This window comes from Lampetra planeri, unplaced genomic scaffold (assembly GCF_965212315.1).
Source record: "Lampetra planeri unplaced genomic scaffold, kcLamPlan1.2.h2 scaffold_154, whole genome shotgun sequence".
Lineage (NCBI taxonomy): Eukaryota > Metazoa > Chordata > Hyperoartia > Petromyzontiformes > Petromyzontidae > Lampetra > Lampetra planeri.
In genome coordinates, this window is record NW_027614265.1 from 116,815 (window position 1) to 133,024 (window position 16,210).

Below are 16,210 nucleotides of genomic sequence, written 5' to 3' on the forward strand. Positions count from 1 at the left end.
TTGAACTCGGAAAACCGGGTTAGATCGCGTAAATATATAAATGTGTCATTAAACCCGCCACCAACCGACACAGCCAATTAGTAAGTTTTGTCACGTAATCAAAACGTGCCGATTCGTTACGAGTCCAGCACACCGGCTGTGTGTCGGGAGAGAGTAAACCGACCACATTTACAATTCGAGTAACGACGTTTCGCCAGTAATTACAACCAGCATCAGCAGCATCGTCACCGGTCAAAGACTCAATACCTCCACGAGCCGCAATGCACCGTGGTGAATACGGGTGACGGGGGCCCCTTAATAGATGACGGCCACGAAGCTCCATCCTTAAAGAGCCACCACATGGCGGCTCCGCAGCCGCGGGTTTGACGAGTCCCCCCGAACCAGAACATCGCGTCCCACTCGTCACGCCACCGCTCGACTCTCAACTCCCCGCGGCTCCACGGAAATCTACGCGCGGGATGAAGGGGCAAGACGACGTGGCGTCTTCTTGGTTCTTTCGGTAAAGTCACGTAGAAGGGAAGTAATAAAATAATAAAAACAAAACATAATAAAATAATTCTCACGACGTTTCGGCCACAACGCAAGCAGCCGTCCTTCACCTGAGGACGGCTGCTTGCGTTGTGGCCGAAACGTCGTGAGAATTATTTTATTATGTTTTGTTTTTATTATTTTATTACTTCCCTTCTACGTGACTTTACCGAAAGAACCAAGAAGATGAATCCCCGCAGTCACGAAAGCTTTAAAACGACGTGGCGTGTTGTGATTTTTATCCATACTTCGGCACGCCGAGGTCTCCTTCTCCTTTCGTACGGCCGATGTAGATGACAGAGCAACAACGACTACAATCTCACATTGAGGTGGTCAAGCAACACCACCGCGTCAGGAGCCGGCGGAGTCGTGCATCGCTTTGATGTCTGCTGCGTATTTGTGGATCGGGGCCATTGCGTCGTTACGCGCTGTACGGTTCTGTTCTGGACAACCGCAGACGCGCCGCCGCTGCTGCTGGAGAGTTTTACATTGTCCAGTCGTGCATCGGCGTATCCGCATCTACTGGCAGTGGATGCGGTTTAGGGTGGACCGCGAGATTGGCGGAAGATCATAGCCCAGGTGGATCTTCTGCGTTGAGATCCTTCACAGGAGAGGTGGCACGCGCTGGTCAATGCGGGTTGGGTGGAAGGGTTAACATCTGTCGCTGCTGGCCCAGCGCCCGTGCAGAAACTTACACACAGATGTCGCTTGCGCTATGCAAGCCGGGCGTGCTTGGGTTCAGCATTTCAATGCTCACGGCGAACATCAGTGGCGAGGAGTGTCTGAACCTGTCCTGGATGTCCCCCACCCAGTGCCGGATAATCCCAGTAGCAAAAGTAGCAAATGCTACGGGCTCCGCACGTTCAAGGGCCCCGCGCTAAATGCTTACAAGCTATCAATTCCGGTTCAGTGATTCTGCACTTGCTCTATTACTGTAGTACTATACTGCCTTCAACTTTTATGAACGACTGGGTGTTTAAGGTTAGCGATTTGTCATATTATCTGGCTGTGTAGCAAATAAAAAAATACAGTGACTTTACTATGCAAGTAAAACATTTGTGGGACCTCCTTTGCCAGTACCAAAATACGAGAATAAGTTTTTCCCCTTTTATCTGTACGCCTTTTGGCGTCCTCTGGTCTAACACCGTTTGAGATGAGGCTCAAAAGAAAGCTGTCTCTGGTGTGGACCAATCAGTTTCAAAGACAATGTGTCTATTATCAGAGTATGTTTTTGTTTGCATTTTGACCACAAGTATTGTGGTTAATGCAGACATGATTCCTTGTAAAAGGTTTCAGTTTGGTGTTTTAACATATTTATTTATTTTATTTTATTATTTCCCTTCTACGTGACTTTACCGAAAGAACCAAGAATATCTTAACACCTGTTTTGTTGCCAGATAAAAGGGGAAAACTTATTCTCATAACTTTATTTTTTATATTTCTGTGTTTTTTTTTAATTTAGGGCCCCTTTATAACAGCATATGCCACAGGCCCCACACTAGCTTCATCCGGCACTGCCCCCACCCCCTCCTTCGTCTCCGCCTTCACCAACCATCCCGCACCAGAGCGGTGAAAATGGTGAAACGACCCCACCCCCCCCCAACATCATCCGGTCGGGGGGTTGCAAAGCAGCAGTAAATAATGATTTTTTTTATTTGAGAGGGATACCTTCAGACAGACATTAACGGCAGGCATACAAATGCAGACATGCAGTCCGACAAACAGGCGGGCGGGCAGAGAAACGCGAAGACATTCACAGAGAGAGAGAGAGACAGGAAGATATGGAGACAGACAGCCAGCCAGAAACATCGGCAGACAGACGTCCCGGCAGGCTGTAGACACACAAACACATCACCCAGCAGTGGATTGACACAAATGATGGGGCACGAGCATTAACACAATCGTGTCTGTAAAGAGTGCTGCTGATGCCAATCGCCCTCCCCCCATCTCCCAGTCTTCCCCCTCCCTCCCTCCTTACCCATCTCCCTCTCACTCCTCTCTCGCCGGCTCCCTCCCCCCATCTCCCACTCTCCCCCCCCCATCTCCCCTTCCTTCCTCCCTCCTTACCCATCTCCCTCCCTCCCTCTCCTCTCTCGCAGTCTCCCCCCCCCCATCTCCCACCCCCCCCATCTCCCAATCTACCCCTCCCTCCCTCCTTACCCATCTCCCTCCCTCTCCTCTCTCACCATCTCCCACTCTCCCCCCCATCTCCCAATCTACCCCTCCCTCCCTCCTTACCCATCTTCCTCCCTCCTCTCTCGCAGTCTCCCCCCCCCCCCACACATCTCCTACTCTCCCCTCCCTCCCTCCTTACCCATCTTCCTCCTCCCTCCTCTCTCGCAGTCTCCCCCCCCCCCCCAACATCTCCCACTCTCCCCTACCCCCCTCCCTCCTTACGCATCTCCCTCCCTCTCATCTCCCAGTCTCCCCTTCTCCCCCTCCCTCCCTCTGTGGTGGGAGCGCGTGGAGGAAATTAAACGATCTTCAAATAAACACGTCCAGGCGAGACGGCGGTCGGGCTTGCCGCTCCTCGCTCACAGAAATCATCGCTCACGCCGATTGATGTGCGCACAATTGCCCGTTGTTTTACGAAGCCACGCGAATTGGACGCGATCCAAGGAATGAATTTCTCACCGCGACGAGCGTTGCACGGGTCGTAGGTGGACTCGGTTCTCATGGTGGACGCAAAGCAGTCGCAAGAGTTTGACGAGCCAAAACTCACTCACTTCGCTCACCGGGGCGGTCAGTCATCTCTTTATTACTCGGCTATCGCTTGTACCATGGTTACGTTTATGTATATGATGAACTTCTTTCGCGCCGTGCGTAGCCAACCCTGCTGTTCCGCAGATTATTTCGGCACCCGGTCATAGCCCATCTTGCTTTACTTTGACTTCATAATAAAATAAAAAATTAAACCTCTTCATACGATCATAGAAATATACGGGGCACGATGATTTAGGATTACTAGTTGGCCTGTGGCCACATCTGTGGCACTAAAGATACGCTGCTGCTTTCTGCACGTACGTGATTCTACGCGATTACCTTAAATCGCTGGGTAAGTTCAACCTCTATGGGCCCGGTCCCTTGACCTTTAGGCTTCACCCATTTCTGATTCGCCCACCCCCCACCCACTTTCTGAATTTCAGCTCTGCGCCTTTCCTTTTTAGGACACACCCCTTATTCTTGAGGCCCAGCCTCTTTCTGTGTAGGCCCCACGCCCCCTGGACAGAGACGGGGTTGGGCTGGGCTGTGAAAGGTGGGGGGGGGGGGTCACGTGCCGCAGCGTCGGCAGTGGTGGGGGGACATTAGGAGGGGGTGGGACGGATTCACGAAGACCAAAATCCCTCTTGGAGCAACATGATGCATGCCATGTACTCTAGTGGTAGTGCCTTACGCCGATTATCTGTGCTCCAAAAGCCAGCCTTGCCTCAAACCCTGGACGACCGATAATAGATTTCCACGAGAACCAAGGCGATGGGAACTGACACGGCAATGACAGAAAAGAGAACGACCTGGAGCAGGGATTATTGGCATAAGGCACTACAACTAGAATACAAGCTACGCCTATTCATAATCATCCGGGGCCCTTAATTTCTGGCAGGTTTATAGCAATCTAGTGTACACGACGAGGACAAAACCAGGCGAGATGGATGTGGCGTGCTGAAGCAAATTCAGGAGCAGAGTTCCGCACTGTTCGTGCTGAAATAAAAGCACCATCGGTGAGAAAGCTCGCGTCAACTCAAAATACGGCTATACTCTTAGGTTTTTTCGGTAAAGTCACGTAGGTAAATTTTTTAAATAAAATAATAATGAATGAAAATAACTCAATTAAATCACGACGTTTTGGAGGCAACACAAGTCTCCGTTTTCAGGTGGGACCGTCGCAGCTAAATTTACTGCATCAAGTGAAAGCTTCAAATCTAGAATCGAAAGACGGCTGCAGCGGCGCGCGGCAAAAGCTCCCGAGAGAAGACATCGACCACGCTACACCACTACGAATGGTTGCGACAAAAACCGTGCCAAACTCAGGCGATTCATTCATTCATTCCGTCTGGCGGTGGCGAGCGAGCGAGCGAGGTGGCCGCGTTCCGGCAGGATGTTCCGCACGGCCGTCGATCTGTCAGGAGCGACACGGGAAGTCGTCGTTTCCCGTTCCTGTGCATTGTTTCAACGCTGGCGCGGTGCAAAGTGCACGGCCCCTGTTCTAACCCTCCGCGACAGGAGACAAAGATTCTCCACACCCCCCCAGACTCCGATATCCCAACGCTGGTGGAGTAACTGCCGGTGGCGAGCGCCAAACGAATGGCAACAACCACGAGCTGGATGGTTACAGCCAGCGCCACACCGGGTCGGTCGCCTTTCGTCTCCACCGACCACACCACGTGCTCGTCGACGCATTGCAGGCCCGGTGCAAGGTATTCGTCTCCGATGTTAAGCCGTGGCCAACTCACAACAGCGCCCATGTGGTCCACGTGTAAATCTGTGTCCATTTAACCGCGAGTGCTTTTCAGAAGTGCTGTGGATATGGAATCGGGCACAATTCACCACCCCCCCCCCCCGCTAGCAATGACGAATTACCGTCGACTCAATCGCACATCGGCTGGCCAAGCGAGCCCGATGCACGGCGACGTTGCGGCGAACACAACCACCAAATAACTTGGGATTCTTCAACACGCCATTTTGACGCGTGTGCGGCGAGCGTAGCAATCAATGGTGACGCATTAAGCCATCCATGGTCGCACCGCCCACTGTTACACGGGTGTCGATGGTGCGATGTGCACAACGAATTCGCCGGTGGCGGAATTCTCCCTGGATCTGCCAGCGAGATCGTCTCTCTCGTGGCAGTGTTCACTCATTTTCAGAGGGGGGGGGGGGGGCACTTTCACCGATATCAAGTGCGAGGGCTGCCACACATTTCAAAATATTGGGTGTGACGGCACGATGGGGGCGGCGTTTTGACATTTCGTGTATTTTCGGGGGCCGCGCACGTTCAAGGGCCGCACTAAAGGGCACCAGGGGCCCCCAGTGGCCCCCGCGGGCCTTGCGATGAACACTGCTCTAGGAGGAAGTGGCGGTTCCCGTTCGATTGCGACGGACTGGATGTGGTGGAACCCATCGGGCACACAGCCTTCTGGGCTGCGCATTCTTCAGCAGCATTGGTTAAATACAAGAAAACCGTGGAATGGTTCCGACATTCAGTGCCTTGTGAGCAGTCAGGGCTTGCTTTCATCAATGATTAATATCGTTATGAAAAGTTGAACAAAAACACCACCGGACAATGCTTTTCACTTCGAAAACGTTCGTTTTATTTTGCGACACATTTTCTCAGCCCGACGTCTTCGTCTCAAAAGGTCCTGGAAAGCGGAAAAAACAAGAGATTAACGGCGAAAATTGACGGATAATTCATTGCTTCCTGTGGCCTTAGCACGGTTGGCTACGTACAGTGCAAGAAGTTCAACAAACACACGTACCGGCTACGTACAGTGCGAGAAGTTCAACAAACACACGTACAACAGAGGCAAGCCCTACACAAAACCAGCAGCTCTTGCAGCCGTGAACACCCTGCACCGATCTCTAGGTCACAGTGGGGATGTTCCGCAATCATCAGGCATTTGCAGCATGGAACATCACTTGTATTTGAATGGAGATGACTGGTAAACGTGGATGGTGGTGGTTTGGTGGTGGGGTGGTGGTGGTGGGGGGTGGTGGTGGGGTGGTGGTGGTGATTTGGTGGTGGGGTGGTGGTGGTTGGATGGTGGTGGGTCGCAAGGCCCGGGGGCTTTAAACCCTGTACTGCGAGCGTGTATCTGTCGCCATTTACGCGTGTATACAGTGCACATGTGTATAGCGCATCTAAGTAGAGTGTAAATGTGTGGAATGTCAGTGTGTACAGTCTGTACAAGCATTTCAATGTATGATATATCACACCTATATGTTTGTATGCCAGTGTAGCGTGTGGTGCTTAAATTGAACTTATTTCGCTTCATACTACCAACCCGTGGTAATCGAAAGTGCGAATGTTGCGATGTGTAATTTACATGCGCAGTGTAATGCTCAGTCATTGAACTGCAGAATACCCCACCCAGGTCTACAAGAGGGGGGGCCCCCGTCACTCTCGAGAACTATCGCAAGGCGCCGGGTCGCGTGCGTGCGCGTGTTGCCGTGCGAGACTGTGGCGGTGCTGGCGGGAGCTGTGGGTCGTACTTTGAGACGATGGAGTCTTCCTTCGCCAGCCGCAGGATGCAATCGTCAGACTCGCCCTGCAATGGGGGAACAAAAACACATTTTTTATATTGTTTGTCGTTTTCTTGTAAAAGCGCTTCATAGCTCATCGGATTTCTTCAGGATAAAGATTCCGATTTCAAATCACGCACAAGGATTCCGCAACGCTTGTCGACACGTGACATCACAGTGACGTCATCGGGGGGGGGGGGGGGTCCGCGGGAGTGGCAGTGCGAATCGTTTTAGCAGTGGTTTTTATACCGCTTAAGTTTTGGGCAACCCCTGTGATCAACGTGGCCGGTTTTCTACGCGGCAAGTTCCAAATTGCAATACAAAGGACCTCGAATTTTGTTCGTAACAGATCACCGTTACGAGAGTAATCATGCCTCCTCCGTTACAGATGGAAGGAGCCAATGCATTGATGCTTTCAACCGTTATTGGAAAGCGTTACCAATAAAAAACAACACGCATGAACTTGCATCTCTGCGTGTGCGAGGGCAGTTTCTCCTGCTGCTGTATGAACAGCATTCTGCAAAACACGGACACGACACTCTGCTACAACTACCACGGTGGCTGTTTACATGAACTTCACTTCCTCGATTAACTCCACCCACGCTGATAACTCGATATTCCAGATTGACGGTTTCATCTCATCCACGTTTGTGTTGAACCACCACACTGCAGGTCACAGCACTGCGGCGCCACGATCACGATACGTTAACTACCTCGCCTCGTATACAGGAGGGCGTGGGTTCGATCCCGATCCCGACCTCTGAATATTTTTGTATGTTCTCCCTGTGGTCGCGTGGATATTTCTCCGGGTCCTCCGGATTTTGCCTCCGCATTTTAGAAAGATATGTTGAGAGTATTTGGATGATATAAATTTATCTGAGCTCTCATTTGTGGCCAATTCACTTCTGAACAAGAGATAAATAGCTCAGTGAGCCTTACCTGGTAAAATAAAAATAGTTAAAAGTTTAGTTTCACATTCTGCTTGTTGCCTTGCACGGCTCCACTTTGGAATTCCCTCCCATCGTCTTTTTTAATTAATATTTTCCCACGTGCTCACAACCTTGCTCCGCTCAAGAAACGTGTTAAAACTCTGTTACACATTCATACAATGCTATTTGTTGCCCTTTTGGGCCGATGCTCAGCAATCACAATTCAAACAACAAAAAAACATCGAAGGACGGGATCTTTTTACCATCCTCCTGATGGGTCCGCAGAGAGCGTAGGTCTTGTACTGGCCGTTAAAACGGCCGGTGCTGGGGTCGACCTGAATGAAAGAGACAGATATAAAGAATCAAATCTGTTCAATCAAGAGATACGATGGGAGACCTGGAGGACGGATTACACAGCCGTCGCACCACGTCATGTCGCGGCACCCGACCGCGTGGCATATGATGTAATGCGCTCCTCCGATGAGCACGGTTGGCTATGTACGGTCCCGAAAGAAGTTCCACATACATCAATCCACGTGACCCCTGTTGTGGCACATGCTAGTTTTATCGTGTGGGCCAATAGACAATTCAGCTGCTGGCATAAGGTTTTGTTATCATGTCGTTTCGTCCCATTGTCATCTCCATTCTGCCATGTTTATCCTCATTTAAAATCACTAAATAGTGTGAATGCCATTTAATTTCAATTATTAAGTTTCGTTTGTTTTTTTCAATATGAAATTGTGGAATTCTGCGATGTTGTCTGCCGGCTGAGTCGCCATTGATAAAGAGCTTCTCAGCTCAATGGGCTTAACTCGGGAAACACTTCCGAGTCTGATAATAAAGTCCGACATCTCCTTGCCAGAGACGCAAATCTGAGCACAACCGCACATCCCCGGCTCTTACCTCCGCGATGTTCATCTGTACAGAAGCGTGGTCTTTGGCAGCGATGATGCGGTTGCTGGCCGAGCTGCGCAGAGCCACAGCACAAAACAACAATTAGAAGAGATTTCAAACCATAAACTCGAACAAACGAGACTGTTGAACGTCACGTACGATGACAGCCATGTAGATTAACCCACAGCACTGCGCGCAATTCGATGAATTGCCACAATATGGCATCACTCCATTCAACAATTAACTACATCATTGGTACCGGCGCGTTTGTAAATATTTTGCACGTCCCGTCTTGTTACGTGCGATTAGCCTAACGAACACATTTGCACATCACGTGCTGTTACAGTTAGACTTGAGAACCCAGTTTAATCACTGGGTGGTGTTTAACACGGCATCAGGCCTGAGCCGTCATGCACCCCCCCCCCTCACACTTTTACCTTTAAATAGACAAATGGAAAAGTTGTGCAACCACGGCCAAGAAGTGTGTAGCATAATCAAGAGATCGGAGTGTATTTTCGAGGGGAGAGAAATACAAAGGTTGCCTGTGTAGCACACACAAGGCTGGAGGAAATGGTGTTAAACGAGCCCCTATTCAGGCATCTTCGTATCCCCAGTGTTGGTATCATGCACACTGCACCAGGTACTCATTGAAGACAGAGTTGACCTTGGCAAGCCTCGCGAACGGTTCACACAACTCGCCACCGACGTCAGCCGTGGTCCGGAATCGAACTCTCGTTACCGGTGCTCGGGCGCGAACCGTTGCGCCACTGTTCCCCACAACACAGCGACACGCGCGCACACATACGCACCATTTCCGCGGGACGTACAGGTCCACGAACTCGCCGGTGTCGTTCTGCATGTTGATGTTGTTGTTGTTGGGTCAGATCCTGTGACAAACAGATGCACATCAGCATCCGCAAATTTCATACCAAAATCTTGGCATTCAGGGAAATATTTCCCCAATTTAACGATTACACTGCAGTCACAATATGGAAGATGAGGTGATGACAAATTCTTAGGCTTACGTCCTTCATAGGGTCCATCTCATACAAGAATGAGACCAAGCTTTGTCTCTGCTTAACAAAGACTCGAGTGAGTGAATGAATGAGGCTGGCCCAAGCCATAGGAATGTGGAATTTAATCCACGCCAACAGACGAGCACCCTCCCAGCTCTCATTTGAACGAGAGGAACACTTCTGTTCGTTTTGAGCTATTCCTAAGCTTTCAATATAATGAAATAAATATTTACACGAAGCACTTCCGGTGAAGTTAATTTCATATTTTCCACCCATGATCATCCAATATAGCCCCACAGTTCTGCCGTTTGAGCTGTCAGAAGGGCCCCAGTCATGGAGACGAGAGTGCTCGTGACACGCAAGCTTTTCGCGACCAATATTATTCATAATAAATATTTTTTTGTGTTAAGAATGCGTAAATATAAATGTGTCGTTAACCCACCACCACCTGACACGGCCAATTAGTAAGGTTTGTCGGGTGAACAGAAAGTGCCAAGTCGTTACACCTTCAGAGAGAATTCTGCCAAATCGCCCAATGAATCTGGTTGTAATCACCAGCGAAACGTCATACTCAAATTGGAAATGTCGTGGGTTTACTCTCCTCCAACACACCGGTGCGCTGAAGTAGCAACTAAATTGTCACGTTTTGTTCACGCAACAAACATTACCAATTGGCTGCGTCAGGTGGAGGTGGGTTAAACATATTCACGCCATCTCACCCAAGAGCCCAACTTCCGCCAAAGGCAGGCCCCGAGATTCCCAAAGCAGCGAAGAATCGTCGCTTAAATGTACGCTGCTAGAGAACACTGCTCAATAATGCTCAGAATTTTTTTTTCCTGTCTGTTCATTATCTGGTCATTACTCACAATCTCCCACGATGGGCGTAATTGAATTTACGTTCACCTTCAAGCGCGCTAGAGAACCATTCGAGATAGCAATTGAGATAGCATCTTGATAGGGGCCATCCATTTAGTACGTACGCAAAAATCCGTCAAACTTTACCCCTCCACCCCTCCCTGTACACGCACGCGGACTTTTTATACCTCCCCCCCCCCCCACCTGCGTACGTACGCCTGACGCACCACCCCCCCTCGAATCCTATAGAACGGCCGATATTTAGTCCACGCAGAAACGATCAAGGATTAATAATATTAACGTGTTTAAGCAGAGTCCACCGCCGGACTTTCTAACTAATTTGAAGGCCAATGTAGACAAACTATTATCGAGGCTTCACCCCCCCCGCCCCCCGTTTCCTAAGCGTACGTACATTGTCAGTAGACCCCCACATACGTAAGCGTAGGCATTTGGGTTAACACAGCCTCCCCCCTCCATGCGTATGTACTAAATGAATGGCCCCATAGAGCTATTGAAAGACTCATCACTAAAGTCTAAAACCACATCCCAGTGTTGGAAAACTGCTTAAACGAGGGACCAATTGTAACGGATTTTGAAGCCAATTCTTGCAAATTATTGCCAAGCATTAAAACGTCTCGAGCAATAATTTCCCAGAATAAGATTTAAATTGTCTCATTGTTTTTAAACGGGGAATGTGGTCATCTTTGCTCACGGAAGGGGGGGTGTCTATAAGTCGATCTACTGATAGGAACACTAAAATCATATTCTACAAAACAGTACTAAATGTATACAGATTTTTTTTACCCTAAAAGTTCATGAGTTCAGTCATTAAACCCTGGCTGGGATTTGAACTTGTAAACTCCGGATTGTGCAGTCAAGTAGTGATGTTTTATTTAATAATCCTGAAAATGAAGCTTGTAAAATCCCCCACTCCAATTAACTGTACGATTCGTATTCGCAAATATAGAAAATATTATTTAAAACATATATTTTTACCATGTCACTTTGTATTATCTTTTAAAATGTCAGTCCATGTCGCAATGTAATCTGACCATATTAGTATTCACGTCAAAGTATTGAATCTCACGGAAACGACGTTACCGTGAGAACCGTGTAGAACACTTACGCGAGTTTACACGTAATTTGAAAATGGTTGCAGTTTTTTTTACACTTTTAAGTACTTCCGTTTTAAAACTTGTGTGTGTAGCCCATCTCTGCTGTTTATAGGTCCGAGTACAATTGTGGATTTGTTACATTCCAATGGAGGTGGGACCGGTGCAGCCCTAGGACGGTCCCTGATTTCTTCCCACGAAGTTGGTACATATTTTATCGACCCCGGAGGGATGCTGATAACGGGGCTTGCTTTCACTAAATGTACGGTTTCGAAGCGTTAAAGGCTTCAATGGGCAGCGGCAATATTCCATTGGCATGTTAGCAGGATATACATTTTTTTCCCCGTTTGTCTTCGCGTCCTGTTTACATTCGCAATCTGCTCTTGGGCTCACGTATTTGTTCGTCATGTAGCCTTTATTCAGCACTGGACTGATAACGGGATTGTATTGTACACGATCATGAGTTTAGTTAAAAAGCATTCAACATATTCGTCAAAACCACTGCCTTAAAAGGAAACATTTAATAAATAACGTTTCCGGGCAAGGTCCCGCTTATTTTTTTCTAAGGGCCATTGCGCGAAACGTCGGCTAGAATGTTTTCCCTTTTAAGGCAGTGGCTTGATGCGTTGGATTTTTATGTGATTGCGCACCACTGCCAACGCAATAATCACCGAACACTTTCATTACAGTTGAGTTTTGCATTTCATTTGCATTTTTGTCAACTGCATGATGCACTTTTCCAGGTACTACTTGTACTGGTCTCGTTGAGCTCTCTCATAGATCTTACAATTGTCTACATCAATGATGAGGGAACGTGCGTTTCAGGCGAGAATGAACGTTATTAAGTTTATAAACGAGTGGTTAACCTAAACCCGCGTGACTACTTTTCATTGTTAAAGCCACATGTGACCGAGACGTTAAGGCTCTACATATTCCATACAATGGGTGAGCTCACCCCGAGATAAACATGCTCTGATAGTACATTGTCTTTGTATTGGTCGCCTTTTGGCGTTCCCTGGTCTGACACTGGTGACACTCTGGTGTAGGCCAATCAGTTTCAAACACAAGGCACACATTATTTATCAGAGCATGTTTGTGTGTATGTATGTTCACTACAAAAACGGTGTTAATGCAGACTTGATTCCTTGAAAAAGGTTTCTTTTGGGTGTTTGAACATACACCTGTTTTATTGCCAGAAAAAGGTGCAACACATTCTGCTGTTTTCACACTTCTCACTCAACCCGCTGCTTTAAAACTCAATTCACGTTAAACCCTTCCCTCTTATACCAACTTCGCCTCCATCATCTCCTTCCAACCCACTTCACGTTACCAAATCGTCAAAAAGAAAACTGCGCTTCGCCAAAGCGCAGTTCGTGGACTCTGTCACAAAAGCGACGTTAAAGACCGCAAATTTGCGCGTAGTCCGCAAGTTACGCAAATCTTCAATAACAAAAGACGCTCAAGTGCGCTTTGCCCAAAAGCTCTCTCGCTTTCCTTAAATCCTTAAAAGTCCACCGCTGTAATCGCGAGCGCATTTCAATGCGGCTCAAAGCGCACGCCGGCACATTCCCGTTTTGTTTTAAACGCAACGCCGTTCAAACGCACGCCGGGTGCTTTATTACAACGCAACTCTTTACTCCGTCGAAACCCGCAATATCTCTAAAGGTCACGCCAGGTCGACGTTAAAGACGCGAATCTCCCTCCCTCCCTCCCTCTCGTCTCATCTCGTTCGCTCGCCCCACGTGGCGGCACGCGAGGCGGAGGCCGCCATAGGCCTCGGGCCTAGTCCCGTGCCTCGGCGCAGCCCTCGCCGCCACCCAACGCCGCCGCCGCTGCCGCCGCCTCCGCGCCATTCCCCGCGCGAGTCTCGTAACGAGGAGGAGAGGGCGAGAAGCAAAAGAGGCGAGAGACGAGGAGAGACACAGACGAGCAGTCAAAGTGAGAACGGTGATGGCCCCACACTCACCGACTCCACAGAGCGAAGAGGAAGAAAGGGAGGGCGGGAAAGGCGGAAGCACCCTTTGACCCCCCCCCCACCACCACCACAGGCCCCTCCCCCCTTACCCACAGCCCCCGCCCCCCTTACCAACAGCCCCTCCCCTTCTCCCACAACCCCTCCCCCCACCTCCTCTGCCATTCACTCGCCCAACCTCCGTCCACGATCGAAATGTAAATTTCTGAGTGATGTCATCCGGCTGTGGGGGAGGGGCTGGGGGAGTGTGGGGCGGGTGGACTTGGGGGGGGGGCGTTATGATTATATGAGAATATTATTTGTTTCTTTCGGTTAAGTCACGTCTAAAGATAAAATAATAAATTAAATTAAATAATAGAATACGACGTTTCGATTGCAACACACGTCGTATTCTATTATTTAATTTAATTTATTATTTTATCTTTAGACGTGACTTAACCGAAAGAAACAAATAATAATTACTGCAGTCACGAAAGTTCTAAAATTCCGGTTCTGAAATATGAGAATATTTCAGAACCGGAATATTGATTGATCCTGGAGGAATCCGATGAGCTGTGAAGCATTTTTCTTCACAGATGTTCAGTTGGGGCGTGTAAGAACGTTACGACAACACGAAAGGCCTTCAAAGGGTTTATTTCCTTCCCCAGCAGTTTGTTAAGGCTATAAGGGGGGGATCTTTGTCTTTGTATGTGTGTGTATATCTGCGTGTGTCTGGATAACGTGAACAAACCACTCCCGTGTGTGTGTGTATATGTAAGGGCCTCTTTAAATACCCATTGAGCGATTTATTGAGCGACCCATATCATGAGAGCCAAGCCTTCAATCCATCACTAGACACTCTCTCTCTTCGTGGCAGATACAATCTATTAAAACACGGAGAGTAATCTGTCATCTCTACCCACACACAATAACCTGTGCGCGTGCGCGTGCAAGAGATACGCTCTGCAAAGTGATATCCAATAATCCAATATAACAGTGTAGATTTATGTAGTATATAGCATCTGAAAGGACGCTGGGCAGAGACAGTGGGTGTATTAATTTGATAGAGAGAGAAGCAGTCGTATAGATCTCTGCATGTGCGTATATCTATAGGTCCTCTATGTGAGTCCCGTATATGGGTCTCTATGTTTGTCCATGGGTCTGTGTGAGTGTCAGTAAAACAACGCTGGGGCAGGTCATAGGCGGAGGAAAATGCAAAGTTTGTGCCTGGAGTTGAACAGGGAGTTGTGGGGAGGGAGATTTAGACTGTGGGAGCAACATAAGAGAATGAGTGGCCTCCCACTGTCACGTTTCTTTAAAATTTGTGTTAAAGATTTGTGAAGTATTTAGTGGCAAATATTTCTCAAAGAGCCATCGGCAGCTCTGGGCATGAGTGTTGGTGAGCAGTGTGGTGAGTTTAGCCGCGGTGTTGGCGAGCGGTGTGGTGAGTTTAACCGCGGTGTTGGTGAGCGGTGTGGTGAGTTTAACCGCGGTGTTGGTGAGCGGTGTGGTGAGTTTAGCCGCGGTGTTGGTGAGTGGTGTGGTGAGTTTAGCCGCGGTGTTGGTGAGCAGTGTGGTGAGTTTAACTGCGGTGTTGGTGAGCAGTGTGGTGAGTTTAACCGCGGTGTTGGTGAGCGGTGTGGTGAGTTTAGCCGCGGTGTTGGTGAGTGGTGTGGTGAGTTTAACCGCGGTGATGGTGAGCGGTGTGGTGAGTTTAGCAATGGTGTTGGTGAGCGGTGTGGTGAGTTTAGCAATGGTGTTGGTGAGCGGTGTGGTGAGTTTAGCCGCGGTGTTGGTGAGCGGTGTGGTGAGTTTAGCCGTGGTGTTGGTGAGCGGTGTGGTGAGTTGAACCGTGGTGTTGGTGAGCGGTGTGGTGAGTTTAGCAATGGTGTTGGTGAGCGGTGTGGTGAGTTTAGCCGCGGTGTTGGTGAGCGGTGTGGTGAGTTTAGCCGTGGTGTTGGTGAGCGGTGTGGTGAGTTGAACCGTGGTGTTGGTGAGCGGTGTGGTGAGTTTAGCAATGGTGTTGGTGAGCGGTGTGGTGAGTTTAGCCGCGGTGTTGGTGAGCGGTGTGGTGAGTTTAGCCGTGGTGTTGGTGAGCGGTGTGGTGAGTTGAACCGTGGTGTTGGTGAGCGGTGTGGTGAGTTTAGCAATGGTGTTGGCGAGTGGTGTGGTGAGTTGAACCGCAGTGTTGGCGAGCGGTGTGGTGAATTTAACCGCGGTGTTGGCGAGCGGTGTGGTGAGTTTAACCGCGGTGATGGTGAGCAGTGTGGTGAGTTTAACCGCGGTGTTGGTGAGCAGTGTGGTGAGTTTAACCGCGGTGTTGGTGAGCAGTGTGGTGAGTTTAACCGCGGTGTTGGTGAGCGGTGTGGTGAGTTTAGCTGCGGTGTTGGTGAGCAGTGTGGTGAGTTTAGCAATGGTGTTGGCGAGCGGTGTGGTGAGTTGAACCGTGGTGTTGGTGAGCGGTGTGGTGAGTTTAGCAATGGTGTTGGTGAGCGGTGTGGTGAGTTTAGCAATGGTGTTGGTGAGCGGTGTGGTGAGTTTAGCAATGGTGTTGGCGAGTGGTGTGGTGAGTTGAACCGCAGTGTTGGCGAGCGGTGTGGTGAATTTAACCGCGGTGATGGTGAGCGGTGTGGTGAGTTTAGCCGCGGTGTTGGCGAGCGGTGTGGTGAGTTTAACCGCGGTGATGGTGAG

General features: G+C 49.3%; 1 protein-coding gene across 1 annotated transcript; it reads right to left on the minus strand.

Moving 5' to 3' along the window:
• Positions 1–5,810: 5,810 nt before the first annotated feature.
• On the minus strand, positions 5,811–13,627 carry RPS21 (ribosomal protein S21). Its single transcript, XM_078622458.1, has 6 exons — positions 13,535–13,627; positions 9,395–9,472; positions 8,595–8,658; positions 7,955–8,026; positions 6,733–6,788; positions 5,811–5,882 (listed from the first exon to the last, which is right to left on the minus strand). The coding sequence occupies exons 2-6, from the start codon at positions 9,442–9,444 to the stop codon at positions 5,873–5,875; spliced, it is 252 nt and encodes an 83-aa protein (XP_078478584.1). The 5' UTR covers positions 9,445–9,472; positions 13,535–13,627; the 3' UTR covers positions 5,811–5,872.
• Positions 13,628–16,210: the final 2,583 nt, after the last annotated feature.

Bases quoted from the DNA above. Each gene is read 5' to 3' on its own strand.
- RPS21 (XM_078622458.1), bottom strand. From the start codon at position 9,444: ATGCAGAACGACACCGGCGAGTTCGTGGACCTGTACGTCCCGCGGAAA. The intron at 8,659-9,394 runs GTGCGTATGTGT...GGCTCTGCGCAG, and splicing joins CTGTACGTCCCGCGGAAATG to CTCGGCCAGCAACCGCATCA. The intron at 8,027-8,594 runs GTAAGAGCCGGG...TCTTTCATTCAG, and splicing joins TACAGATGAACATCGCGGAG to GTCGACCCCAGCACCGGCCG.